The sequence below is a fragment of the Megascapheus bottae genome, chromosome 25 (assembly GCF_031878675.1).
Source record: "Megascapheus bottae isolate mThoBot1 chromosome 25, mThoBot2.hap1, whole genome shotgun sequence".
Lineage (NCBI taxonomy): Eukaryota > Metazoa > Chordata > Mammalia > Rodentia > Geomyidae > Megascapheus > Megascapheus bottae.
In genome coordinates this window covers 8,483,909-8,511,599 of record NC_143533.1, presented here as the reverse complement: position 1 = coordinate 8,511,599, position 27,691 = coordinate 8,483,909, and the positions used below count along the sequence as shown (strand labels likewise).

The 27,691-nt window shown below is 50.9% G+C and overlaps 1 protein-coding gene across 7 annotated transcripts in view; it reads right to left on the bottom strand.

Moving 5' to 3' along the window:
• Megf11 (multiple EGF like domains 11) overlaps positions 1–27,691 on the bottom strand; it is a 239,223-nt gene that overhangs the window by 9,630 nt on the left and 201,902 nt on the right. The window contains exons 11-24 of one of the 7 annotated variants that reach the window (XM_090358153.1): positions 23,327–23,447; positions 22,757–22,920; positions 21,137–21,239; positions 18,312–18,458; positions 16,671–16,805; positions 12,911–13,039; positions 11,764–11,892; positions 11,331–11,459; positions 10,586–10,714; positions 9,232–9,468; positions 8,264–8,382; positions 6,040–6,106; positions 5,395–5,496; positions 2,507–2,563 (exon numbers count right to left, since the gene is read on the bottom strand). In XM_090358153.1, the coding sequence (XP_090214279.1) occupies positions 2,507–2,563; positions 5,395–5,496; positions 6,040–6,106; positions 8,264–8,382; positions 9,232–9,468; positions 10,586–10,714; positions 11,331–11,459; positions 11,764–11,892; positions 12,911–13,039; positions 16,671–16,805; positions 18,312–18,458; positions 21,137–21,239; positions 22,757–22,920; positions 23,327–23,447 (1,768 nt within the window). Of the gene's footprint in view, positions 1–2,157; positions 2,564–5,394; positions 5,497–6,039; positions 6,107–8,263; positions 8,383–9,231; positions 9,469–10,585; positions 10,715–11,330; positions 11,460–11,763; positions 11,893–12,910; positions 13,040–16,670; positions 16,806–18,311; positions 18,459–21,136; positions 21,240–22,756; positions 22,921–23,326; positions 23,448–27,691 lie in introns of those variants that run through there. The other 6 variants (XM_090358154.1, XM_090358158.1, XM_090358157.1 and 3 more) reach the window with 6 other exon arrangements.

Genomic DNA, 27,691 nt, shown 5'->3' with positions numbered 1-27,691 from the left:
CTTTGTCAAGGCTAGCACTCTTACCTCTTGAGCTACAGCACCCCCTTTTTTTGTGTATGTGGTACTGAGGAACATAGGGCTTCATGCATGTTAGGCAAGCATTCTACCCCTAGGCCATAACTGGTCAACATTCTCTGTAAAGAGAAAGAACCCTAGTGAACATCATGAAGCAGAACGGAAGCCCAGGTCTCTCTCATTCCCAGGCAAGGTCTTTCACCTGTGGACTCTGAACTCTTAGCAGGTCTCAGTTGATTTGCCTTTGAAACTTGAGGAAATAGTTTCATGTGTTGTGAAGCAGTTGGGCAACAGCGTCGGCACTGTATCTTTTAAGTACTTCTGGAAGGCCATTTCTAATTCTCTGGTGATGTGTTGGCTCCTACTACTTGCTGGTGTAATTTCTCTTTTCTCATTTAAGGGATGATTATAACCAGAGTGGCAGAACACAATGTGGCTGCCTTACCTATACACAGATACTCAGACTTCCAATCCTTTAAACAGGAGTGAGGGGGCACTAGGGCAGGGGCACTTCTTCCCTGAGCTTGGTTTTACATTCACGTTGCCAGTTGAAAAGCAGCCATCCTAATCACAGGATGACGATGTACGTGGGAAAGTCTGGTGCTCCTTTATTAGGTGGCTGGGCCAGTCTGAGCTTATTCCATGTCTGAGTCATGCGCATTCTCAGAGCGGGGAAGGCCTTCGGAGATCTTTCTAGCAAATCCCCACTTCTTGGTTTTGTGTTTTGAAGAATCGTTTTGATATGTAGCCTAGGGCTGGTCTTGTAGTGTAGATGGGCTTCAAACTCAGTCCTCCTGCCTCCACCTCCTAAGTGACTGGGCTCCTAGGCAGGTGTCATCATGCCTGGCTTCATTTTTGGAGAAAGAAACTGAGGTCTCAGGTGATAATGATGAGATGGTACATGAGATGGTTGTACCTTTCTGGGTCACCTCACGTGCAGGAGGGGGGCTTGCTGCCTCCATCTGGATGGTTGAAGTAAAAACTCAGAAATGTACCAAGGGAATAACTTTCTAGAGGCTGCAGCATGTGTGACTGCCTGTCCTCAAACAGTTCTCCTGGGCTTGAATATCCTACCAGATGCTGAGAACACATTACTGCCATAGCGTCCCACTTTGTGTGTTTGTCCAAGGATTTGAACTCAAGGCCTGGGTGCTGACCTTGAGCTTTTTTTTTTTTTTTCTCAAGGCTAGCCTCTACCGCTTAAGCCACAGCTCTACTCCTGGTTTTTGGTGGTTCATTGGAGATAAGAGTTTCCTGGACTTTCCTGGCTGGCTTTGAACCACCATCCTCAGATCTTGGCTTCCTGAGTAGCCAGCATTACAGGCATGAGCCACCAGCACTCAGCTTCACCCTACTTCTAAAAACTGTCTTCCCAAGGGTTATAGCCAACTAGCTCTCCTTGGTTGGGAGGTGGTTAAGCCTTGGACTAAGGTTAGGCTAAGAGATCAGAACAGTAACCTGGGAAATCTGGGTCAGTGTAGACTAGTACTTGCTACATAAGGGTACCCTGAGGGAGCCATCCCAGGTGTGTAGCGTCCAGAGCCCTCGCTATACTTCCTCAGATCCAAGCCACCTGTACCTGGTTTGAGACTTAAAGAGAATTAGGACAGCCCCATAACACTAGTTTTACTTTAATAATATGCAGAAAAGCCTCTGTATCTGTGACTTTACTGGACACTTGGTTAGATAATAAGATGGGCATTAGAGTAATACTGGCAAAATTATCCCAACCTTGTCTGTGAGAAGACTGCCCTGGGCTTGACGGTCCTTCTTTTAATAGAATTGTACCATTTCATGGAGCTGACGGTTTTAAATCACTGTCAACAAGTGATAGAATCCCGAAGCCCTTGCTCGTTTCTTTCCTAGCATTTAAACCTAGGATCCAAACTGGGGAAGAACTTGATGTTTCACTTTGGCTTCATCAGTAGACTTTCTAGAAGGATGATCCATCCAACTGGAAGTTACTCTATGTTACGGATCTGCCATGGGTCCTGTGCTCTTGGGGGCAGCTGTCCCTCAGGGGTGAGCACCACACATTATTAACAGTGGGTGTCATTTTCATTCCTTGTACCCCAGAAGGCAGCAGGTACAGCACAATGACAGGAAGCCTGGGGGAAGGGGGGGCAAGTAGACTGACTTTATTTCAGATTTTATAATCAATTTAACTCATACTAATTGGTTGGATAATGGCACTCTACATTTCCATAGACATTTAGGTTGGCATCTATAAAAGAAACCCCACAAGCATTTGCCAAGCAAGTGCGATTGAGATCAAAAGATGAGTTCATTAATATTATGATTATTCCTCATGGGCAGAGCTACTCAGCGGCACCAGGTCCTGTGGTCTTTGAGCTTTTGGTTTGGTTTTTGTTTTTAAGAAAGGAACTGGGATGCGCGGTTTCTCTCAGGTAGAATTTCTGGCCATTTTCAGATTTGTGCTCTTTGTCTTGCTAAGCCCTTTGTAATAGGACGTCAGGATTGGATACTGTACCTTTGAAACCTTTGTCCATAATGTATGTGTTCTGACGTCTGTCCATTCCACAAGCACCTGCATACAAATCATACAGGGAAAGAAAATAGGGCAGTGAAATGGGAGATTGGCTATGGGTCTCCCCTGTCCAGACAGTAGCTTACTGCTAGAAAATTTGGTTTTGAGCAGACAGGACTTAACATGAGCTACAGCGCCCCCTAGCTCACACAGCCCTCCTTTTAGGGGAGTAGACATTTGGATGCTACTTACAATTACCAAAGATAAAGCTCCAGGCTCTACCTACAGAGTATGGATGCAGCTGGACTAGTTATTTCTTAACATTAGGGGAGGATATGAAGTTCCTAATCCTGGCCTGTTGGGTTAAGGAATAGAACTAAGGACAGCATCTCAGTTCTAGTCTTCCTGTCTGACTCAAAAGAGAGGCAGATATGTCAATTAGTCATCTTTATAGGATGTACATTCATTCTTATCCACAGCCCATTTAGGGGGAAGGGAACAGACCGTTTACATATAGTTGAGGCTCTTCTTTTGTGTGGGGGGCTTAAACTCTGGGCCTAAGTGCTATCCCTTCGCTTTTTCACTCAAGGCTAGCACTCCACTGCTTTGAGCAACAGCTCTATCAACTTCTGGCTTTTTGGTGGTTTTAACTGGAGATGAGAGTCTCATGGACTTGCCTGCCCAGGCTAGCTCTGAACCCTCAGATCTCAAGTCTCCTGAGTAGCTGGGATCATAGGCGTGAGCCACCAGCACCGGGAAAGACTTGTTTTGAAAGAGATTACATCTTGCCAATGATTTTCAGCTCCAAGAATTCATTTCGACCAGCTGTGCTGTGTTGTTCTTTCCCAGGCTCCCACAATGCATGGTCCCGAGCTCCAGCCAGAAGTAGAGCATTGACACGTCGGGAGCCAAGCTAGTATTCTCTGCTACTGGCGATCCCAGAAAAACAAAACAGCGTGCCATTCCTAGGTTGGGACATTATTGGCTAGCTCAGTCACTTCCCTCCTTTATTTCCCCAGTTTTGAACTTGAGGACAGGATACCAATAAGGCATAGAGCAAGTGCTTACTAAAGTATAGTTTGGCTGCCCTTTCCCAGGTTTTTGACACTGAAGACCAACCACTGCTGTCTGATACCTCATCCATGCAGAGCCTGAGGCACCTATCTTACACAACATGTGACATACACAGCAGAACAAGGCCCAGGTTTTTCTAGAAGGCCTCCAGGCTACCTGCACCCTTTGGAAATACGACTGTAAGACTTTGTAATGCTTTCGGCACTTGATTGCGGGCCAGGGCTTCCTTGGCGCTCCCTGAAGGAGGATAGCAGGCTATTAATTTGTATGTGTATGTGTGTACACGTGCTGGTCCAGGAGCTTGGACTCAGTGCCTGGGCACTGTCCTGTCTGAGATGGTGGTGGTTGTTATTGGTAGTGGTCATGGGGCTTGATCTCTGGGCACCATCCCTGAGCTCTTCAGCTCAAGGCTAGCACTCTACTGCTTCAAGCTATGGTGCTACTTTGGTTTTCAGGTGGCTAACTGGAGGTAAGAAGTCTTAGGAACTTTCATGCCCAGACTGGCTTTGAACCACAATTCTCAGATCTCAGCCTCCTGAGTGGCGAGAATTACAGGTATGAGCCACCAGTGCCAAGCTATTTTTTTTTACCTTTTTACAAAACAAGTGTTAGAAACCTGTTCAAGTCCATATCAGCAAATATGAAGTTGACTTGCAGTGAGAGCCCAGATCTCCCCCAAGTATGCTGTCCTATTGGCCGGTACTCGGGCAGTTGCAGGCCGAGAGAAATCTGGCCCAAAGGATGTTTCCATTCTGACCAAAGATACCCATATAGTGTTGAGAGGTGGCCTCATCGAGTTCCCCACCACTGTCCAAGAGACCCACAACAAATAACATAGCCTGCTTGGCCTGGGCGCAAATTCCTTGTTTCCCATGCCTGCCCAAAAGTAAGTAATTCAGACCCTTGATTCCTAGTGCTACAGCCCCAGGGACCTGCAGGGGTTAGCAGAGGTGCTCACTTTCTCGTGTGCTCTACAGCCAGCTGGAGGCTCAGGCCAGTGACCCAGGAAAACCAAGTTCTTCATTCATTCATGGCATTTTGGGTGTTTTTTTTGTTTTTTGGTCACAGGGCTTGAACTCAAGGTCTAGGCACTGTCCCTGAAAGCTCTTGGCTCAAGGCTAGCCCTCTACCACTTTGAGCCACAGCACCACTTGTAGTTTTCTGGTGGTTAACCGGAGATAAGTCTCATGGACTTTGCTGACCAGGCTGTCTCTGAACCAGGATCCTCAGATCGCGGCCTCCTGGGTAGCTAGGATGACGGGCGTGAGCCACTGGTGCCTGCTTGGCATTCATTGCTTTGACAGCTGCTACTGTAACTCATACCCCTTGCCCTCATTTCAAGACTGACTTGCTGAGTTCCCTCTGCATCTCCAGCTACCAGGTTGACGCTCAGGGCAGTATTATTAATAGATCCTAACCCAGGTTTGCCAGGTCTTTGCCCAACCACCCAATCCAATGTTTGAGGTAGAGCTCAGCTTAGACTACTGGTGAGTCTAGGCATCTCTGGGGCATATTAGGCTTTGGGACAAGAGAACCCGAGAAATCCCAAAGGTGTTGCCATCCCTGTCATTTCTCAGTGGTTTTAGGTCCCAATCTGAGAGCTGTAGTGAGTGCACGTGTGTCTTGTGCCCTCCACCAAAAGTAGCTCAGTTCATGCACACCCACCTGCAGGGTGAGAGTGGGGACGATGGGGGAGTTTTCATACAGGCTGCCTTCTTTGGATGGGGCATTGGTGGGTGACTAAATCACGTTAGGAAGAAGGATTCAAGAGTTTGGGGGTACTGGGGGTGGTCAAAAGGGCAGGAATGGGGTCTGACCTGGTGAGTGTGGCTCAGCGGGGCGGCTGAGGTGTCTAAGTTCAATGTAGAAGTCCTCGGGCGGGTACCTGGCCTCCAGGGCACTGATCTGGAAATGGGAGTCTAGTGAGAGGAATGACAGGGGAGGAGCCATTATTCCTGGGGCCTGGTATGGCTGAAGAGGGGTGGGAAGGACTCAGGGTCAGGGGAGAGGCAGCCTGCAAAGAACCAAGGCCCTGGCCAAGCACCCAAAGGAGTCTGGGCTGGGGGAGACTCACAGCTGAGACCCTCTACCTCATTTCCCACCCATTCCACTAGAACAGGTGCCCACCAGGGCAAGAAGCCCCTTGAAACAAGTCCCTTGGAAAAGCCGGGGCTGGAGTTCCTTCTCCATCTGGAGTACTCAACCCGCCCTAGCCGTCACCCCTGTAATTCCCAGGTCATAGCTACCCATTCCCTGTATTCTTACAGAAATGGAGGTGGCCCTGGGCTTCAGTCAGTCAAACCAGGGGCTTGGGAGTTTGTTTTCCCTGCATCCCTACTCCCTGGGGGAAACACATGCTTAGAACCTGTCACCCTCTCCCGTTGAGCTGGAACAGCGCCTCCCAATAGAGAAGACCAGGAGAGGGCATGGGGGAGGAGGGCCACACGGAAGCCACTACTGACCTAACACGTTCACATAGCTGTAGGGGGTCCAGCCTGCCGTGTCTCTGTCAAGGGACTTGTTACTCAGCTGTTTGGAGAGTAGGAGAGCCATTAGTCACCTAGTGGCCCAAACGCCCCTCCCCAGCGGCCACTTGGTCCAGCCCCAGCTCACCAGCCCCTGTGATCCTGTCCCTGGGCCCTGGAGGGAAGAGGAGCAGATGTTGCACGACCAGCCACTGTGGGCTGGCTAAGGCTAGTGACATCAGAGCCAGGCTGCAGGGCCTTCCCAGGCCTCTTGGTGTGTGAGTGTGAGTGCCAGTCTTGGGGCTTGAACTCAGGGCCCGGGTGTTGTCCCCAGGCTGCTTTTGCTCTAGGCTAGCAGCCTTATCACTTGAGCCACAGCTCTGCTTCTTTGTGTGTGTGTGTGATTAATTAGAAATAAGACTCTTGGATGGTTCTGCACTGGCTGGCTGGTTTTTCTGATCCTCGGATCTCAGCCTCCTGAGTAGCTAGGATTAAAACGTGAGCCTCTGTTGCCTAGAAGCAGTGCCGGAATGCCTGAACCAAAGTGGTGCTGAGCCCAGATTCAGGACAAGGGGCACCCTCTGTTCCCCAGCTATCACGAGGCGGCCTGCAAGGCTGTCTCCTGACTCGGGGAATAAGAATCTCCGTTCCATGGCAGAGGGAAAGCCCCAGAGCAGGGGTGTCTGAAGGCTTGCAGTTCAATTCTTGCATTCTCATAGCCGCTCTTCATATAAGGCCCAATGCCATCATTTCTCGCGTGGGGACTTGAGTCCTGGTTTGTGGGCCTTGGAGTGAGTGACCTGTGTGTGAGTCTGGTGCACACACACTTTACTTGAGGGGTTCCAGGCACCCAGCACTCCTGTTTCCGTGGGGAATCAGGCTGACAGAGGCCACAGAGTGTTGACGTTGACTGTAGTTGTCCTTGAGTCCGTGTTACTGTTGCTGTGGGGTTCGGGGCAAGAATTGTAATGTTTTCATTCTCCAGAGGGTACACAGGAGCTGCAGGGCCATCTGGGTTATGCACGCTATGCTCCTGGCCCAGGAGAGATGCTACAGAAAGCCAGAGAGCCTAGCCTGCCCACCCATGGCCGTGCTGTGCACGGGTAGCGCCAAGAGTGCAGCAGGCAGCGGGGAGCGTGGCCTCGTGGTAGAGTGCTTGCCTAGCGTGCACCAAGCCCGGGTTTCACTCCTTGCTGTCACTTACACAGAAAAAGCCAGAAGTGGTGCCGTGGCTCAAGTATAGAGTGCTAGCCTTGAGAAAGCTCGAGAGTGGCCTGAGTTCAAGCCCCAGGAATGCCCCCACCCCCCCAAAAAAAATGCAGCATGAACCCATTATACCTTATGGGACTGTTTTGTTTGGGTTGGGGGGGGCAGTACTGTGCTGGGATTTCAGTTCTGGGCCTTTTGCTTGCTAGGCAGGCACACTGAACCATGCCTCCAGCCTTTATATTTTGCTGGTTGGTCCTGGGGCTTAAACTCAGGGCCTGGTCACTGTCCCTGAGCTTTGTGCTCAAAGCCTTGAGCCAGCCACTTGAGCCAGCTCTACTTCCTTCCAGCTTTTGGTGTTATGAGTTTCACAGACATTTCTGCCTGAGCTAACTTGGAACTGCATCCTTAGATCTCAGCCTCCTGCGGCTTACAGGTGGGAATCACCAGCACTCGACTCCAGCCTTCCCCTCCCCCGACTTGTTTTTGAGATCTCTTCTCCTCTCTGGCCATGTGCCCGGAGGGCAGGCTTCCTGTTATAGTTAGGATGGTAGGCCTGTACCACCATGCCCAGCTTCTTTCTTTCCATTGAGATGTAATCTCAAGAACTTTCTTGTCTGGGCTGGCTTGGAACTCTGATCCCACTAATCTCAGCCTCCCATGTAGCTAGGATGATAGGTATTTGCCACGACAGCCAGTTGCTCGTTGAGGAGGAGGATGTCGTGAGTAACTTGACTCGCCTGGCCTCTGAACCTTGATCCTCCCACCGAGTAGCTAGGATTACAAAAGTAATTTCCCAGCCTCTCAATCATCTTGAAGCTGATTCTGGCACAGTGTACTACGTTATCTTCACATACAGGCCAAGACCACCGAGCCAAGGACATCTAGCTATGTTATCAGCTGGAAGGGGAGGCCCTGTCCAGGAGACTGTATACTTGACTGACTCCCTGTTTCTAAGTGGGCAAAGGGAAGGGCTCAAAGAATGGTGGAAGCTGGGGAATCAGGGACCCGGTACCTTGGTGGGGCTGTTCCTGTCCAGAGTGCTGGCCTGGCTGGTGGCAGGGCCCCCGCACGCCAGTGAGTGGTAGCTGGCATTGGAAAAGCACTGGGCATGGCTGCTACTTTGAGACAAATCTAGGAAGAGAACAAGGTGCCATATTCCATCATACACCTGCCCTGGCATAAGACTGCCCCCTGCAAAAAAAAGTGTGGGCTGGGCTGTTTGTGACAGTGCCCCGCAAAGTGACAGCTGAGCCCCCAGGCTTCCTGGAGGTCACTGCTCTCCAGTCTAGAGAGCCTGGGGTGCTTCCACCCTGTGGAGAAATGTGGGCTCCATGTCCCTGGGCTTCCATTTAGGTCTGGGTTAACTCTTGCCCTTGCTTCCTCCTAGGGTCAGAACCCTATGCGTCTGTTCCTCAGGAGTCCAGGAAAACCTCCACAGGCCTCGGGGAGGGCCCAAGGAATGCGCGAGAAAACCCATCCTGGGGCCGTTACAGTCACAGAACACTCCAACACACACTCACACACACACACACCAGCAGGTGTTGGCTTTGGCTGATTCCCAAAGGACCAGGAAGGCAAGGCCTGCACATGGGTCACTTCCGCCCTGCTGCCACTGCTTCATGGTATTCAGCTTTTGACACTTAGTAGGACTGGTGCTGGAGCCAGCCCGCTTGAGAGCCAACGTCCTGTACTCACCCAGGCCTGATGCCTACGACCAAAACTACAGGGTTCCGAGCGTTAGCCCTCTGTACAGCACCAGCCCAGCAGCTGGTCCCTGACTGACGCCCTCCAGCTTCCCTCCCACGATGTGTCCTCGTGCCGGTCACACTTGGACACTTCTTTGTCAGTTGCCAGCTTGATTCTGCTGCCAGGGCCTTCTATGTCAGCTGCGGCACACACCCTGTCCCCTGCCTCCAACACCAGGCAGCCCTTCCGCATTACGAGTGTGGACGGGGTCTGGGGAGTGCCAGGCCGGCTTACCTGACAGCGAGTAGTCAGTGCTGGTGATCCTCATGGCAGGGGTATAGGAGACACGGGGAGCCAGGTCCCGGCCCTTTTCTTTCTGTCGCCTCCGGCGCCAGGCGAACAGGCCCAGGAGCGTCACGATGAGGAACAGGAGCAGCGCGATGCCCGTGACCGCGCCTACCGAGTGCCGCTCGGTGCCCAGAGCCGGGCTGATCTTGGTGTAGGGATTCAGCTCCTCCATGATGAGAGCAGCTGTGGGGAGAGGGAGGCTGTGAGCCTGGGCCAAGCATGCTGTCCCCTCTCCTGGGTGTGGGGACAGAAGATGTGCCTTCTCTAATCCTCCCAGGTGTCCCCAACCCTCAACTGTGCCTCAGTTTCTCCTAAAGGGAGGAAGTTGTATGTGAAACAAAATGTCTACTGAGTGTTTTTAGTGTTCTGAAAAGTTATTTACTCCTATGGCATCACTGTGCCAGTGGCTCACTCCTATAATTGTACTGAGGAGGCTGGGGTCTGAAGGTTACAGTTCAAAGCCAGCCCAGTTGCTAAATCCATGAGACAAGAGACTTATCTCCAAGAGACTGTGAAAAAGCAGGAAGGGGAGCTGTGGAGTGGCAGAAGACCAGCTTTGAGCAGAAGCAGTTCAGGGACAGTGTCCAGGCCCTGAGATGAAGTCCCAGGATCGGTGCCCATGCACACCCAAAGGCCTTACTGATTTCTTTTTCCATTGATTTAAAAAAATGGGTTAAGTAACCCTTCCACGACCATACAAATACTGGCAGTCAGGAAAATCCCTGCCTATCTCCCTGCTTACCATCTGTGGGACGGCCCACAGTTTGGTAAAATGGAAGATAGAGACCATAATAGGTGAGATCCAAAAAGAAATATACTCCTCACCTGATTTATGAACCCCACTGTACATCACCTTTACAATCCATTAGGGAACCAGCTTGCAAGCTGCCTACGTCTATACTGATAGGGCTAGATCCTCTGCTGCTGCTTTGTCCCATGTGGGGGGTCACCTGCCGGACCCCTCCTATCAACAGCTGGCTGAGCCGGGCTTCCCAGCACCATTCTCAGTGATCAGATCCACAGGCTGCATGGGAGTGACTAAATCTTCAGGGAAAGGACGTGGCCAAGAGAACCCCAGCAGCTAGTCTGTCCTGAGCCCTGGCTTGTCTTAGCGGAGCTTGCCAGCGATGAGCAGCGGGGAGCCATGGCACTAGACTGCCTGCGATTGCCCACACCCCCTTGAGTGTAAATTACAGGGAGGAGTCCTGAGAAACCCACTCATGATGGGAGCTTAGGGAGTCCCCCCCCCACGGGATCCTTTTCTCAGCTCCTGCCCCGTGTTCTGCCACTTGTGCATTACCTTGGTCACACCTGATTCCCTTGAATCCAGGGCTGCAGTAACAAGTGCCGGTCACGTGGTCACAGGTGGCATTGTTCATGCACTCACACAGCTGCTGACACCCGTAGCCAAAGGTTCCTGGGGGGCATCCTGTGTTGAAGGCAGGCAGGTGGCCATAGGCATATCGTGAGTCAGAGTGAAGCCTGTTTACCTACAGCCCAAAGGTGCTCAAGCATGGAGGGGGGGGGGTGGACGGAGTCTATGGCCCTGGAGGATGGGATGCAACAGGAAGGGGCAGAACTTCCGCTCCCCTACTTCTTCCTCCAACACCTTTAATCGGCACCTGCCCTGGACTGGACGCCACAAGGGCTTCAAAGAAGACAAAGAGCCAGGTATGTGGCTCATACCTGTCATCCCAGCTACTCAGGGGACTGAGATCAAAGCCAGTCCAGACAAGTAAGTCCATGAGACTTACCTCCAATTAGCCACCAGAAGGGGAGCTGTGGCCCAGGCCCTGAGTTGAAGCCCTCGAAAGGAAACCAATAAAAAAGGATGCCCACGGCGACCCTGCCTTCCTCCTCTTCCCCTTTGCTCTGGCCTCAAGTAAAGGAAGCAGTTCTTCAGGGATGACCTGGCAGGCTTTTTCCTTAGCAGCAGTCACAGAAATCAAGGCTAAGGGGACAACTGTTGAAAGCGGGTGGAGGAGCAGCTTTCCCAAGAGCCACAGACTTGGCTCCAGTTCCAGGACTGGGTTGGGTCGACTTACTCTGTTCACAATGGCGCCCAGTGAAGCCTGTTCTGCAGGTGCACTTGCCACTGATGTGGTCACAGCTGGCGCCATTCTGACACTGACACACACGTCCACAATCCTTCCCAAAAAACGCTGCTGGACAACCTGGAGAAACAAGACCTCGGGTCACAGTGGCGGCAGGGAGGATGGGACAAGTTCTGGAGGGGAGCGTGAAGGGGACAGTGAGGACGTGCACACCATGCCGGTGGGGCCAGGCCCCATCTTCTTGCTGTACATGCAAAGTCTGGTCTGCCTGACTGTTGGGGTAAAACAGCCCTGTCCCTGCCTTTCTCCACCCAACTCCCAGTGGCTTCTTTCAGGACAGACCACAGGCAAAGGCGCTGCCCAAGATGGCCAGTAGGTGGCAGCCCAGGATTGGGAGTTACTGGGGCCAGGAGGTGAGGCTTACGCTGGGTGCAAAAGAGTCCCATCCAGCCGGGGGTGCAGTGGCAGGTCCCGTCCTCTGCACTGCAGGTGGCTCCGTTGTGACAGCTGCACGTGTGGAAACAGGCAGAGCCCCAGAACCCGGGTGGGCATGCTGCAGAGGGGCGGGGGTGGTGGTGGGGAGGCAGATGGAGGCCAGATGGAGAGAGGAAGGGAAGGAATGGAACGTCAGATCCAGGACCCCAAGATGACCTGATGACCTTTCCTGGCTGACCAGAGCTTGTGGCTCCCTTCCCAGATAGTCTTCCACTCGCCTTTGGTGGTGGGGAGTCCTCTCTGGCTGGCTTGAAGTATGTGGGTAAACAATGGCTTAGTGTCTATACTGTGTATGCCAATTTCCACACAGGCCCATCCATCTAACTAGGCTGATGGGATTTCACCATCAGATAAGTTTTTCCACAGGGCAGAGACTAGGTCCCACCATTCTCTTAGACTGGGATTTCCCTAAGAGGGGCTGTTATCTGTGTATCACCATCTCACCTGAACAACATTACCCAGGCCTGGAATGCCCAGGACATCATTAATACAGATAATCTTTCATTTTAAAAAAAATCCAGCATGGCTGGATGCTGGTGGCTCAGGGCTACAGTCTTAGCTACTCAAGAGGTAGAGATCTGAGGATCTCTGTTCAAAGCCAGCCTGGGCAGGAAAATCCATGACATTCTTAGCTCCAACCACTAAAAAGCCGGAACTGGAGCTGTGGCTCAAGTGGTAGTGTTAACCTTGAGCAAAAGAGCTCAGGGACAATGCCTGGGCTCTGAGTTCAAAGCCCTTGGATCAGCATGCACGCACACGCACACGCACACACACACACACACTCCAGCATGCCAGACGTTGATCTTTTTTCTGCCCCAGTACAAACTAACTCAGGCTGCTCCTTGCACAGATACAAATGGAGTATTAATTCTTGGGATGAATAGCGTTAATGGGACGGCACCAGCAGTTAACCCCATGCATGGTCAGTCTTAGTAATCCATCGTGCTAGAGAGCAAAATGGGAATCGGATGGCATGGCTATGTGCAGAAGGAGATTTCAACCCTCAAGCGAGAGGTGCCAGGACAGAGAGGTTCTGACTGGAGCATTCACAGGGTGGCATCCTGGGGGGGGCTTACCCTGTGAGCAGTCCTTGCCAATCCATCCAGGGAAGCACTGGCAGGAGCCATCGGTGGGGCTGCAGGTCCCGTTGTTCGCACAGGAACAGAGCTGGGCACAGTCTTGCCCAAAGTGCCCTCCGGCACACACTGTGGGCACAGGGCATGCTGGCACTTCCCCTCCCCTCCATGCCAACACCCACAACTATGCTCAGAGATTTCTGGGCCACGGCTATGATTATCCTTCTGCACCCAAGCTCTCATGCCCCACATAACCATCGCTGCAGCCTGCAGGAAGCTATTAGAAACTCCGGCAGAGGAAGGGGCTGGACCTGCGGGTGGGATCACTTGACAGGCCGGAAGTGGGAGGGCTGGGCGTGGGCTCTGTCCGGTGCCTTTGCTTTCCACTGCACTGGCTGTACCCCTTCCCCCAAATCCATGATGGAGAGAAGTGCTTCATATACGCTGGGGGTGGTGTAGCTCAGTGACAGGAGTACCTTACGACTCTGGTGAAGCTCTGGGCTTCACCCCAGTACTGTGCGAATGCTTCCCAAATATTAGTTCACTTAACCTTGTAATGCTGTCATTAGTGTATATATTCATACTCTGTGGCTACTGCCACTTTACACATGGGGAAATTGAGGAGCTAGAAATGTTTAACGATGTACTACATCAGTACTGTGTGTGTGTGTGTGTGTGTGAGTTGAACTCGAGTCCTGGGTGTTGTCCCTTAGCTTTTTCACTCCAGGTTGACACTTTACTACTTGAGCCACAGCTCTACCTCTGGCTTTTGGGGTGGTTAATGGGAGATTAGAATCTCAAGGATTTTTCCTGCCCAAGCTGGCTTTTTGAACCTTGATCGTCAGATCTCAGCTTCCTGAGTAGCTAGGATTACGTGAGCCACCAGTGCCTCCGAGGCTCAGTACCTCTGAGCAAATGACATTGATATCAGCCTGTCTGTTCCTCACCTTTAAGACAGAGAGGAACCATCTTCCACCGCCTCTATCTTGGTTAAGGGGTCCTCTGATTTCCAGGCAGCCTCGCACTGGCAGATGACCACGCCATCCTTGTTTACAGCTCAGACTCACCTTCAAAAGTCACCTATCCTCCTTTTCCTTGTCTCTGGGAAATGATTTAGATGCATATAGCAAACTCTAGACATTGCCATGGGGAACAGGTTTTTGGAGGTGCCCTTACCCCCATACCTCTAAATCTCCATCCCCAAAACACTCTTGAAATTATCGAGACAGTCTTTTCTTTGAAGTCTGTCTCACATACAGAAGGCTGACAAACTCACCCACAGAGCTGCTAATATGATAAGTCTAATACATTAATTGGTGGACTTGTCCATGGAATCAAGAGCAAGGCAGGGGCGAGTAGGCAGGGTGGCTGAGGATAGAGAGCTCGTGCAAAGAAAACATCTGGTTATAGATTTAATCTATGCTTAATGATTCTGCACAAGAAGTGTCTAACACCGTGGAAGGCCAGTCATTAGAAAAGTGTCAGTTCAATGTTTTATAAGGTTTGAGACTTAACCAGGGCGGTTGCCATTAATAGCAAACTCTATTCGATCTATATGTGGAAAATACTCATTAGGCCTGTGGGCAATAAATCAGACAACGAGGATGCGAGCGAGACTCCTCGGGCTGCCTGGGCTCTAATTTAGACCAGGCCTAGCCGTATTGACGGGCTGAGTCTCTGATGTTTAATAGGTAAACCTCAGCCTGTCGGGTGATGATTAAACTCTCCTAGGAGGGTTTCAAGCAAATGAAACTGTCACATCTGTTTCCCTGGGGTCCAAACTTCTCATGACCTCAATGCATCTTGGAATCAACTTTCTACTCATACATATTAACAGGCCTCCCCGACTTAAATAGCCAAGCTCAGCAGAGATAATTCATCAAAAGAATGGGTCTCCCTTGAGAGAGGTAGTGAGCTCTCCATCAAGAGAAGTAGTTCAGCAGAGGCCAGATGTGACCCTTGCTGAGGTGACCTTGCTGAGGTGCCTTGAGTTCTGTCTGCATTTACCTCCAATCTCTTGAATTCTTCCAGCTGGTATGCAAGGTTGTACCCAAGCATGTTCTCAAGGCCCCAGCCTACTTTTGTCAGCCACCTTTCCCTTCCATCTCCAGCCATTTGTGCCTGGGGCTGGTCCAGTCTCTGTGCTTCTCCCGGGCTGTTCCTTTTACCCATAAAGCCTAGAGTCCAGCTGGGATCCTGCACAGCCCTCCCCAGACCATCCACAAGGCTTGATGCTAAGTCGCCACATGTGAGCAATGAGTGGTGTGTGTTAGGCCAGCTCTTGCCTTCCCACTTCTTGCTAATGGTGAGGGCACAGCAGCGAGCTGGTGCCTCAATGCCTGTAATCCAAGATACTCAGGAGGCTGAGATCTGAGGATTAGTTTAAAGCCAGCCTGGGAAGGAAAGTTTGTGAGATGCTAATCTTCAATTAGCCACTCAAGACCACAGATGTGGTACTGTGGCTCAAGTGGTAGAGTGCCAGCATTGAGTACAAAAGCTCAGGGACAGTGTCCAAGCCCTGACTTCAAGCCCAGGACCAGCACACGTGCACACATACACAAATCCACTAGTACAGCCAAGTGCCACACTCCCACCTGTAATTCTAACTATTCAGGAAGCTGAGATCTAATCCAGCTGAGATTTCTTGAGCCACAGCACCACTTCTATATATGTGGAACCGAGGAATTGAACCCAGGTCTTTGTGCATGCTAGGCAAGCACTAGGCCAAACTCAGGGCCACGAGACTCTATCTCCAGTAGAACACCAGCCTCGAGTAAAAAGCCCCAGTACCAGCACAAAATAAATAAACAAGTAAATAAATAAATAATAACCACTGGCACTTTGAAGCCATGGTGGGAATATTTATCTTGCAGAAATCTGCAAGCATTACAAAGCCTGGTATTTCCCGGGTACCAGTGATCAAGCTGCACTCTCCTCATAAACTGACGTGCTGGATTGAAACCCTTTGTGTTTTTGTACAACTACTTTATCCATACCCCCCTCTCCCTCCCCCCCCGAAAAAAAATCAGAAAACAAAGCATGGTGTTTCTCTAGACATGCTGGTGTGATGACACACCAGTACTGGTGAGCTTTACCTCCCTGGCCAACTCTTGCGGAGGGTGGAGACAGCCTGGAGTTGATGGTATGGATTCTATGGGAAGGGTGGAGAGCATCCTGAGCTCCAGGGAATGCTGGGAAATCTGGCTGCAGCCAGTGCTGGAGCTGCCCCTGTGTTCCTACGCCTTCTCTTGCCTCTCTTTGGGCCTGACACTCGGCAAAGACCCCTGAGCATCTCTTGTGCTGGGATCCTGTTCATGTCCTTTTCCCTGACTTTTGTTTTTTTGGGGGTACGTTGTGGGGCTTGGACGTGGAGCCTGGGTGATGTCCCTGAGTTCTTTGACTCAAGCCTAGCACTCTGCCACTGGAGCCCCAGCACCACTTCCACTTTTCTGGTGATTAACTGGAGATAGGAGTCTCGCAGGCTTTTCCTGCTCTGGCTAGCTTTGAACCTTAATCCTCACATCTCAAGCTCCGGAGTAGTTAGGATCACACCCCTGAGTCACCACTTTTTAGCTTCATTTCCTTGCTTTTAGCAAAGGATGCTGGAGTCCCAATTCATGTCTGCTACCTGCTAGCCTTGAGATCACAGGTGTCATTTCCCCTCCCTGCGCCTGTCCCTTTCACGACATAATGGCATTGTCTCTTGTTCAATCACCTTCCCCCCATGCCTGCCCCGTGCTTCCCTGGCTAGAGACAGTACCTTGATTGCAGAGGGCTCCGGAGAAGCCCGGGAGGCACTCGCAGACGCCGCTGATGTGGTGGCAAGGCCCGCTGCTGTGCACGCAGAGAGGGCAAGGCTGGGCGCAGCCGTGGCCATAGAATCCAGGGGAGCAGACTGAAGGTGCAAGGGAGAGGGTGATGTAACCCAGAGGGAGCCCCAGCCAGTCTGGCCACCCGTCCTGTTCCACATCGCAACAAAGGGAGGTCCTCAAACACGTAGGAAGGAGAACCCCGAAGTGTAGCCTAGTGGTAGAGTGCTTGCCCGGGATTCAACAAGCCCCGGGTTTGATTCCTCCATACCACATATATAGAAAAAGTCAGAAGTGGTGCGACGGCTCAACTGGTAGAGCACTAGCCTTGAGAAAGGTCAAGACCAGTGCCCCCAAGTTCAAGCCCCAGAACTGGCAAACAAAATGTGGGAAGCAGCGTGGCACTGGTGGGCTCACACCAAAAATGCTAGCTGCTCACACTGGAAACCTGATGATTCCAGGTTTGACGCCAGCCCCGGCAAGAAAAGTCCATGAGACTCTTACCTCCAGTTAATCACCAAACAGAGCTGGAAGTGGCGCTGTGGCTCTTAGGAACCTTCAGCAAAAAGAACACTTGAGCAAGAGTACAAGGCCCTCAGTATTGGTGTACGTACGCACGCACGCACGCGCGCACACACACACACACACACACACACACACACACACACACACACACGGTGTCAAGAGTTGTATCTTCTATTTGGAGGGCCCAATTCATTCATTATTACTATTATTATTTTGTGGTAGTGTTGGGGTTTGGATTAAAGATATCAAGTTTTCTTTTTTTAAGAAGTTTGTATTTACTTCTTTTTTGCCAATCCTAGGGCTTGAACTCAGGGCCTGGGCCCTGCTGTTGAGCTCTCTCAAGGCTAGTGCTCTACCACTTTAGCCACAGAACCACTTCTGGCTTTTTCTGTATATGAGCTACCCAGGAATCAAACCCAGGGCTTCATGCATGCTAGGCAGGCACTCTACCACTAGGCCAGGCTCCCGGCCCCGGGGCTCAAGTTTTCTAGGCAGGTGTTCCACCATTTGAGTTACATTCCTAGCCCCTTTTTTTGTTTTGTTTTGTTTTCATTTCTTTTTCAGAGAAGGTCTTACAATTTAGTCCTTGGCTACCTCAGGCCATGATCCCCCTCCCTCTGGGGGTCCCCAAGTCATTACGATTGCCAGGCACTGGTGGCTCACCCCTGTAATCTTAATTACTCAGGAAGCTGAGTTCTGAGGATCCCTGTTCAATACCAGCCTGGAAAGATAAATCCAGAGGATGCTGCTCTCCAGTTAATGAGCAAAAAAAACAAAAATAGAGGCTGATTTTCCTTAGGGAAAAAGCTAAGGGAGAGCAAATTCAAGCCCCATTATCAGCACACACACAAACACCCCAGAAGAAGAAAAAAGCTAGGGTTACAGGTATGTACCACTGGGCCTGGTAATCCAGACAGGGCCCGCAGTCTAGTCCTGTTTCTACCAAGGAGCCATGAACGTGGGGGCACAGCAGCCAGTGCTGGGAGAGCACTAGCTCCTGCCGGGAAGGGCGGGGAATGAGGCGCTGTTGAGGTCTTGAGGTCCTTTGATGGGGGGCTCAGACTTACTTCTCTGACATAAGGGTCCTCGGAAGCCGGGGGCACACTCACAGCTCCCGTCCTCTGGAGAGCAAGAGCCTCCGTTCTCACAGCTGCAGGAGATGGAGCAGTTGGGGCCCCAGCGACCCGGGGGACACGTGCTGTCACAGCGGACGCCTGTGGGCCAGAGGCAGACATGGGGGAGTGGTAAGCGTTGTAGAGCAGGGAGATGGACTATGGTGGCTCTTGCCTTTTCCGCCTTACCCAACCCAGGCTGGGAGAAGCAGACATGCGCAGTGAGTGCCCTTATGGAGAGACTCCGTGCTAGCCTGAGGGCTGTTGGGCTCCATCACACACACCTGGGCAGGTGTTAGGAGAGCGGGTGGGCGCTTTCCGATTCTTTTACACCACACAGTCCTCAATGTAGTGCATATATTTTGCACCATGTTTACACTTACATAGAGCAGAAATCCACTTTTTCTTTTTTTTCCCCCAGTCCTGGGCTTGAGCTCAGGGCCTGAGCACTGTCCTTGGACTTTCTCAAGGCTAGAGCTCTACCACTTGAGCCTCAGTACCACTTCCAGCTTTTTTTATGTATGTGGTACTGAGGAATCGAACCTGGGTCTTCGTGCATGCTAGGCAAGCACTCTACCACTAGGCCAAACTCCCAGCCCCAGAAATCCACTTTTTTTTTTTTTTAAATAACCCAACAAATTGAACAAAGGCACCTCAGTTTGACAATTAGTAGCTTATATGGGCCTGGATGGACTATCTCAGTAAGGAGGAAAAACAAGTCAGATGCCATGGCTCACACCTGTTCATTCTAGCCACTTGGGAAGCAGAAGTCTGAGGGACAGATTGTGAGCTAGCTGGGGCAGACAAAACCTGCAGACTGCTCACCAGAGAGGCAGCAAAAAGCCAGAAGTAGAGCTCCAGCTGCAAACAACAAAAGCCAAGCAAAAGTATAGAGCCCTGAATTCAAACCCCAGTACTTGGTCAGGGAGGGAGTAGAAAAGGGGGGAGGGAAGGAAGGAGAGGAAAGAGGGAGGGAGGAAAGGAGGGAGAGGGGGAGGAAGAAAAAGAGAGGGAGGGAGAGAAGGAGAGAGGGAGAGGGAGAGGAGGAAAGACAGAGAGAGAGAGAGGGGGGGGGGGAGGGAGGGGAGGGGGGGATAAGATCTATGGTCCTGAGTTTAAGTAGAGGAAATCTCAGCCTGAAAGCTAAGGAAGAATTTTTAAAGGCCCTAGGCTGGCTGACCAACCCTGAGAGACAGGCTTTCCTTCCAGGCAGAAAGGTTCCTAGCCTGCTTGGCATTAGATGAACAGCGCAGAGACCCCAGAGACTGGCAGAGGCTTTGGAAGATGGTATCTGAGGCTCTAAGAAGAGCAGAATTAGTTGAAAAACCATGTCTGCCTTCTTATAAGGACAGAGGCCCCAAGAAAGAAAGAGGGAGAATGCTTTAGACCCTAGCAAACAGGCAACTGTAGCAAGAAGAATAGCAAAGGGACCAATCTGGAGCCCCACGCACAAGCCCACCCTGTCAGAGGGAGAAGGGGAGGAAGAAGTGGGGTGGCAGTGGGGTGGCAGTGGGTCTTCTCACCCTCCCTGCTTCCCTCCTTCCCTGGAATGGCTGTTTCACTGAGACATGCTGCCACTGTCTGGGAAACAGGGTGGGGGCTGTGGGATGAGGGTGAGGGACGTGGTGGGGGCGGCTCTTTTCCCAGTGAGAATCATCTGCCATGTTTTGCCTAGTGATGGAGCTTTTTGTGTCTATGTGAGGTTTGAGGTAGCTGAGATGAGCATCAGGGATTGCCTTACATCTAGTACTTGAAATTGTGTTTAATTTAGTCAGGGGCGGGGAGTTTGGCCTAGTTGTAAAGTGCTTGCCTAGCATGCACGAAGACCTGGGTTTGACTCCTAAGTACCAAATACATAGAAAAGCCAGAAGTGGTGCTGTGACTCAAGTGTTAGAGCTCTAGCCTTGAGAGAAAGCCCAAGGGCAGTGCCTAGGCCCTGAGTTCAAGTCCCAGGACTGCCAAAAAAAAAAGGGGGGGAAGGGGACAAATGAAAATAAAAAAGGCTGAGTGCCAGTGGAGCTACTCAGGTGCTCAGCTCCACTTTAATTTTCTTAATTTTGAGGGAGCTGATCAGATTTTAATGACATTAAACACAATTTTTTTTTTTACCAGTCCCAGGGCTTGAACTCAGGGCCTGGGCGCTATCCTTAGGCTTTTCCTCAAGGCTAGAGCTCTACCACTTGAGCCACAGCATCACTTCTGGCTTTTTCTATGTATGAGGTACCAAGGAATTGAATGCAGGTCTTTGTGTATGCTAGACAAGCACTCTACCACTAGGCCACACTCCTGGCCTTTATTATATTTTTTTCTTATTTTTAATGTTGGCTTGAACTCGGGGCTTCACACTCTTTATTTACTTTGTTTTTCCTCAAGTGGTAGAGACCACTTCAAGGCACATCACTTCCGGTGTTGTGCTAGTTAATTGGAGATAACAGTCTCATAGCCCCAGCTGGCTTTAAACCATTATCCTTATATTTCAGTCTCTTAAGTAGCCAAAATTATAGGCATGAGAGTCTAATGCCTCTCCATTTTCTTTATGAGAAAACCAAGGCACAGAGGAGGAAGTAGAGTTGTGGCTGTAAGAGGTAGAGTGCTAGCTAGCCTTGAGCACAAAAGCCCAGGCCGTGAGTTCAAGCCCCATGATCCTCAAATTAAAAAAAAAAAAAAAAAGCTATCAAAGGAGAAATAGGTCAAGGTCAAGGACAGCCAGGAGATGTAGGAGAAGAGCAAAGGCCTAGTTCCACAGGACACCCAGGCCTTGCATTAGGCAGAGGTTATACCTGTCCATCCTGCCAGGCAGCAGCAGTGGCCCGTGATGGGGTCGCAGCCATCAGCATGGCTGCAGTCACAGCGTTCAGTGCAGTTCAGCCCAAATGTGCCATCCTGCGGAGCAGAGGGGAAAGAAATGACCAGAGAGTTCCAGGCTGCTATTGGGACGACAAAATGGATCCACAACCCCCCCCCCCCACAAAACAATAGGGACACAGCAGGGAAGGCCTTTGATAGCTGGGCGTTTAAAGAGACAGAACTCCAGTACTGGTGGTCGCTCCTGGAATCCTAGCTATTCAGGAGGCTGAGATAGGAAAATCATGGTTTCAAGCCAGTCGGTATAGACAAATCTGAGAAGACTTATTTCCAACAAACTAGCAAAAAGCTGAATGTGGAGGCATGGCTCAAGTGGTAGGGTGCCAGCCTTGAGTGTAAAAAAGAGAGGGGAGAGTGTGAGGGTCTGAGTTCAAAAAGTGGAATAAGCCAGGTGCTGGTAGCTCACACCTATAATCCGAGCTACTCAGGAGGCTGAGATCGGAGGACCATGGTTCAAAGCCAGCCCAGGCACGAAAGTCCCTGAGACTCTTAACTCCAATTAACCACCAGAAAACCAGAAGTAGTGCTGGGGCTCAAGGAGTAGAGCGATAGTCGAAGTGCTCAGTGATAGCACCAAGGCCCGGAGTTCAAGCCCCACAACTGACAAAAATAAAATGGTCATAAAGTCACTCCAAAATGACTATTTAGCCATATTAACAAGAGAATGGAATTTGGAGGGAAAATAGGATAATCTTGTCCCGCTTTTCAGTGCTAGGCTCAGAGGGCTATAATGATCATTATACACGTAACGATGACAATTTAGTTAATATTAAACTGTCACCTCGCTACTTAGGAGACTGAGATCTGAGGACCACAGTTCAAAGCCATGTTAAGTCAATGAGACATTTATCTTTAATCACCAAAGTGCCAAAAATGTAGGCATGGTTCAAGTGGTAGAAAGCCAGCCTGGAGTAACAAAACTAAGGGACAGTACCCAATCCCTGAGTTCAGGCCCTAGTACCAGCATAATAAAGTTAATGAAAACAGACATGGCTGGTTATGACACATGTCCCCTGTGGGGCCGTGACTTATTCTTTGCTCCCAGGAGAGAAAACGGTAACCATAATTAGTCATCTGCTCATAAAGTAACAGGATGTGCAAAGTCAGGATTTGAACCCAGGACACAGAAGCCCATCCGCACTCCATTTCGGGGCATCTAATCTAATAGGGAGAGACCCCAGTGAGCCAGTCAGGGTGGATTTTGCTGGATGGTGTTCCCCAAACCAGATAGGGCAAGTATGGACTTTTGAAACAGACATTGCCTGGACATGGCTTGGACATTTGCCTGTCAAGGCATGTCCTCTCTGCTGGCTTGGTGACTGTCCCGTGCCTTTCTGAGAATGATCCGGGGCTGCATCTGAGCAGCAGGGAGAGCCAGTGCGTGGTTGCCATGTGTGCCCAAGGCTTGCCATTTTACAGATGGGAAGGTTGAGGAAAACAAAAACCCACACAGAGGTGAGGAGTCGCTGTGACCCGAAGCAAACTGCAGAAATTTCCAGAAATCACCCCAGGGGGGAAGGGGTGAGGGAACTCACGGGGCAGGGCAGTTCGCAGGTATCCCCCAGCCAGCCTGCAGTGCAGGCACAGGAACCATCGGTGGGGCTACACGATGCCCCATGGGCACAGGAACACGTCTCGTTGCAGTTTATGCCCCATGTTCCACTGGGACATGGCAGGGAACAATCCAGGCCTTGCCACCCTGGAGGGACAGAAAGGGGACATTGTCACCTCCCCAGGGCTCCCTGTGAGGACTCTGTTCAGCTGCAGGCACCTGGGGTACAGGAACGAGGTGAGTCGTCCTCTCCCTGGGGCTCAGCTGGCTGGTGACCCGGCTGCTTCCCCTTCTCTGAGGGGGCCACTCGCCCCCAGGTACTTCCCGCCCCTCCCCTTCTGTCACACCGGGGCTGACCCTGCAGACTACTTGGCTCCCGGCGACAGGCCGACTTACCCAAGTGGACCTGGCCCAAGCACCAGGGACAGGACAGAAGCGAGGCAGCAGGCCTTCCTGCTCTTTGTCTGGGATCACGCCTATTTTTACCTTGCTTGAGATCTGCAGTGGACCAATCACTTGGGCCTGGGGGCGGAGCCTGGACCCGGCACTTTACCTTCCTTGCAAGTGCAGGAGCCATCAACCGGGGAGCAGATGCCACCGTTGTTACAGCTGCAGACGGATGAGCAGTTGGGGCCGTAGGTTCCGGCTGCACAGGGCACCGCACATACCTCTCCCTAGGAAGAGAAAGCATGGATTTGGGGATCAGGGGTGGCCCCTTCTGGGTGCTACAGCAAGCAGAAAGGATGCCCTCATGTCTTCTTCCCAGACCTGTCATGATGTTCCCTTACACGGCACAAGGGACTCATAAATGTGAGGACGTGTTGGAGAGTAACTGGGATGTATTTCCCAGGTGGGCTCAAGGCAATCACAAGAGTTCTGAAAAGTAGACCGCCAGCCAGGTGCAGGTGTCTCACACCTGTAATCCTAGCTACTTGGGATGCTGAGATCTGGGGATTCTGGTTCAAAACCAGCCAGGGCAGAAAAAGTCTGGGAGACATTTATCGCCAATAAACTACTCAGAAAAGGCTGCAAGTGGCCCTGTGACCAAGTGGTAGAGCGCTAGCCTTGAACATGAATCTCAGGAACAGCTTCTAGGCTGTGAGTTCAAGTCCCAGGACTAAGCGGGGGGTGGGGGAACGGGGGGGGGGGAGAATAAACAATCTAAGTTAGGTACCAGTGGTTCACACCTATAATCCTTAGCTGTTCAGGAGGCTGAGATCTAAGGATCACAGTTCCATGCCAGCCCGGCACTAAAGTCCGTGAGACGTGAGACTCCTCCTTATCTCCAATTTATCAAAAAAAAAAAAACAAAACTAGAAGTGGAGGTGTGGCTCAAGAGCCAGCCTTACATTAAAAAAAAAAAAAGCTCAGGGATGATGCCCAAGCCCTGAGTTCAGGTCCAACATATACTGGCTTAAACCATTAAATCTTTGGTAATTTGTCACAGCAGCAGTGGAAAGCTAACACAGTATCCTTTCCCAAAAGTACTCAGGGGCCAAGTGCGGTGGCTCACGCCTATAATCCTAGCTCCTCAGGAGGCTGAGATCTGAGGATGGCCATACAAAGCCAGCCCGGGCACGAAAGTCCATGAGACTCATCTCCAATTAAGCACTAGAAAAGGGGCAGTGGGGCTGTGGCTCAAGGGGTTGGGCAGTAGCTTTGAGCTGAAGAGCTCAGGGACAAGGCCCAGGTCCCGAGTTCAAGTCCCAGGACTGACCCCCCCCCTTGCAAAAAAAAAAAAAGTACTCAGGGAACTGACCCCAGGAATCTGTATTAGGTCAGAGCAACATAGAATTTAACTCTTTGCCTCCTAATCTTTCCATTTTCTTTTTCTTTTTTCCCAGTCCCGAGGCTTGAACTCAAGGCCACAGCACTGTCCTTGGACTTTCTCAAGGCCAGAGCTCTACCACTTGAACCACAGCACCACTTTTGGCTTTTTCTATGTACGCAGTACTTAGAAATGGAACCCAGTTCTTCATGCACGCTAGGCAAGCACTCTACCAGGAGGCCAAACTCCCGACCCTCCTAATCTTATTTAATTCTTACCAACAACTCCATGACACACACACTAAATTGCTCCTGTGTGCCTGGACCACAGACAGGCAGGACCAGGAGGACAGGCTATAAGCACACAGGCTTTCCCTATTTCCCCATTTCCTTCCCCGGCCAGCCCTGTCTGTAGTTTGTCAGCTCCTCTGCTGCCCAGAGGACTCTCATTTCTCAAGGATTGTAGTCATGAGACTATGTTCCTGCTCAGACGGTCTCAGCCCGGGCATGAAGTAGGCACAATTCATTCCTCTTGGGTTTGCTGAAGACAGAAGGAATTTATTTCCTCACCCCTGATGTCTCATGGGCCCAGCCATGGGTCTGCCAACTGGGCTCTGAGAGAATTCCCAGTCCTGCCAGCCCTGCCAGGGGACCTGTGCTGCTGCCTCCATGCTGCATCTACTGGAGAGACCATCAAACTAAAACTACATGCTGCTTACAGAGGAGAAAGGGGACATTCAAGCCAGGCACCAGCCACTCACACCTGTAATCCTAGCTACTCGGGAGACTGAGATCTGAGGATCATGGTTCAAAACCAGCCCAGTCTGTAAGATTCTTTTTTTTTTTTTTTTGCCAGTCCTGGGCTTGAGCTCAGGGCCTGAGCACTGTCCTTGGACTTTCTCAAGGCTAGAGCTCTACCACTTGAGCCTCAGCACCACTTATGGCTTTTTTCTATGTATGTGGTACCGAGGAATCGAACCTGAGTCTTCATGCATGCTAGGCAAGCACTTTAACCACTAGGCCAAACTCCCGGCCTAGTCTGTAAGATTCTTATCTCCAATTAATCACCAGAAAAAAAGGAAGTGGCGCTGTGGCACCAAGTGGCAGAGTGCTAGCTTTGAGTGGAAAAAAATCAGGGACAGCACCCAGGCACCACGTTCAAGGCTCCCCCTGCCCAACAACAACAGAAGTCTCATGGACTCTCCTGCCTAGGCTGGCTTTGATCCTCCGATCTCAGCCCCTTAAGAATCTAGGGGGTCACCAGAACCCAGCTGGTCTGAATGTTTCTACATCCACCCCATCTCATCTCCCCAGCTCAACACCACAAATCCCAGGAGTGGAGGCCTGCTGGGAAGTGGGGGAAGGGTTTGCACCTACCAGTCTTGTTCTGTGTCTTCATTCTGTGAATAAGAGACGGCTGTGAACTCTTCCTCCCTTTCAAAGGCCTGTTAATTATAGATGCAGCATTGGCTATTAACACCCTGAACTTGATTTGAAGGAGCTACTGGCAGAAAGGAACCCTTGGAGCTAGTCTTTGTAAAGAGATGCAAATCTCTCCTCAGTCTTCCACCTTCCTCCCTCCTTGCACAGTGAGGCAGTGCCCGGTGGGTAATGAGTTATATGTTCTATTAAATTTGTTTCAAATGTTGTTTATTGAATTTTCTCCTCTGCAATATGCTGCTTTGTAGTTTGCTCCTGTTTGCGAAAATTAATCAACAGCTGGGCTTCTGTTGATCACTGGGCCCCTTACATTGGGCAAGAGGTTAATGACAGATTTTTTTGAGTGGGAGGAGGAAGAGGAAGGAGAGGAAGGGGAGGAATGGGAGGAAGGGGAAGAGGGAGAGGAGGAAGAGAAACATTTGACCCTTCTTCACACGAAAGTAAGCTATTTTGGAAATTTACTTTTTGTGTGTGTGCTAGTCCGGGGGCTTGAACTCAGAGCCTGGGCACTGTCCCTGAGCTTCTTTAGCTCAAGGCTAGCACTGTACCATGTAAGCCAGTGCCACTTCCTGCTTTTTTTTTTATGTATGTGGTACTACGGAATCAAACCCAGGGCTTTGTGCATGCTAGACTGGCACTCTACCACTAAGCCACATTCCCAGCCCCTGGAAGTTTTTTGGGTTATTTTTTGGTTGGTCATAGGACTTAAACTCTGGGCCTGGGTGTTGTCCCTGAGCTCTTCAGCTCAAGGCTACTGCCCTATCCCTTGAACCACAGCAACACTTCTGGTTTTCTAGTGGTTAATCGGAGATAAGAGTCTCACAGTCTTTAGTGCCCAGGCTGGGTTTGAACTGGGGTCCTCAGATCTCAGCTTCCAGAGTAGCTAGGATTTACAGGCGTCAGCCACCACGCCCCACTGGAAGTTGGGCTCCCTTAAGTCTGCTGTGCTTTGCTCTGCCAGTAGGAGGCAGTATGAATAGATTTGATCTGGTTCTCTAGGTCCCAGCTAAGGCAGCAACCTGTCAGCTCAGCAGAGATCAGCAGCAAGGATGTGAGGATCCACAAGCAGCAAGGAGGAGGCAGGATAGGTCAGAAAAGGAAGCTGTCCTGAGCCTGGGTACATGCTTCACTCACCCATCCATCCATCAACCCACTCATATATCCATCCACCCACCCATCTATCTGTCTACCCATCTATCCATCCACATCTATCCACCCACCCTCCATCTATATCTATCAACCCATCCATCTGTGTTCCTACCCATCTATCCATCCACAGCTATCCACCCACCCTATCCACCCACCCACCCATCTATCCATCCATCTATCATCTGTCCACTGGCCCACACATCCATCCATCTATTGTGTACTCATCCACCATCCATCCATCCATCCATCCAGTTATCTATCTATCCATCCATCCATCCATCCATCCACATATCCATCCATCCATCCTTTCTAAAGCCTCAACCTCCCTCCCTCTCTCAATCCACTCGTCTACACAACTATCCATCCACATTTATCCATCCATTCATCCATCCACCAATCCTTCCCTCCCTCCATCCTCACATCTACCCATCTATCCATCTCTATCCACCTACCCACCCATCATCCATCCATTCATCTGGTCATTCTTCCATCCCACAAGCCTGTGCTGAGTATGGACAACAGGCCAAGCACTGCCAGAACCCTGGGACTTGCTGACCATCAG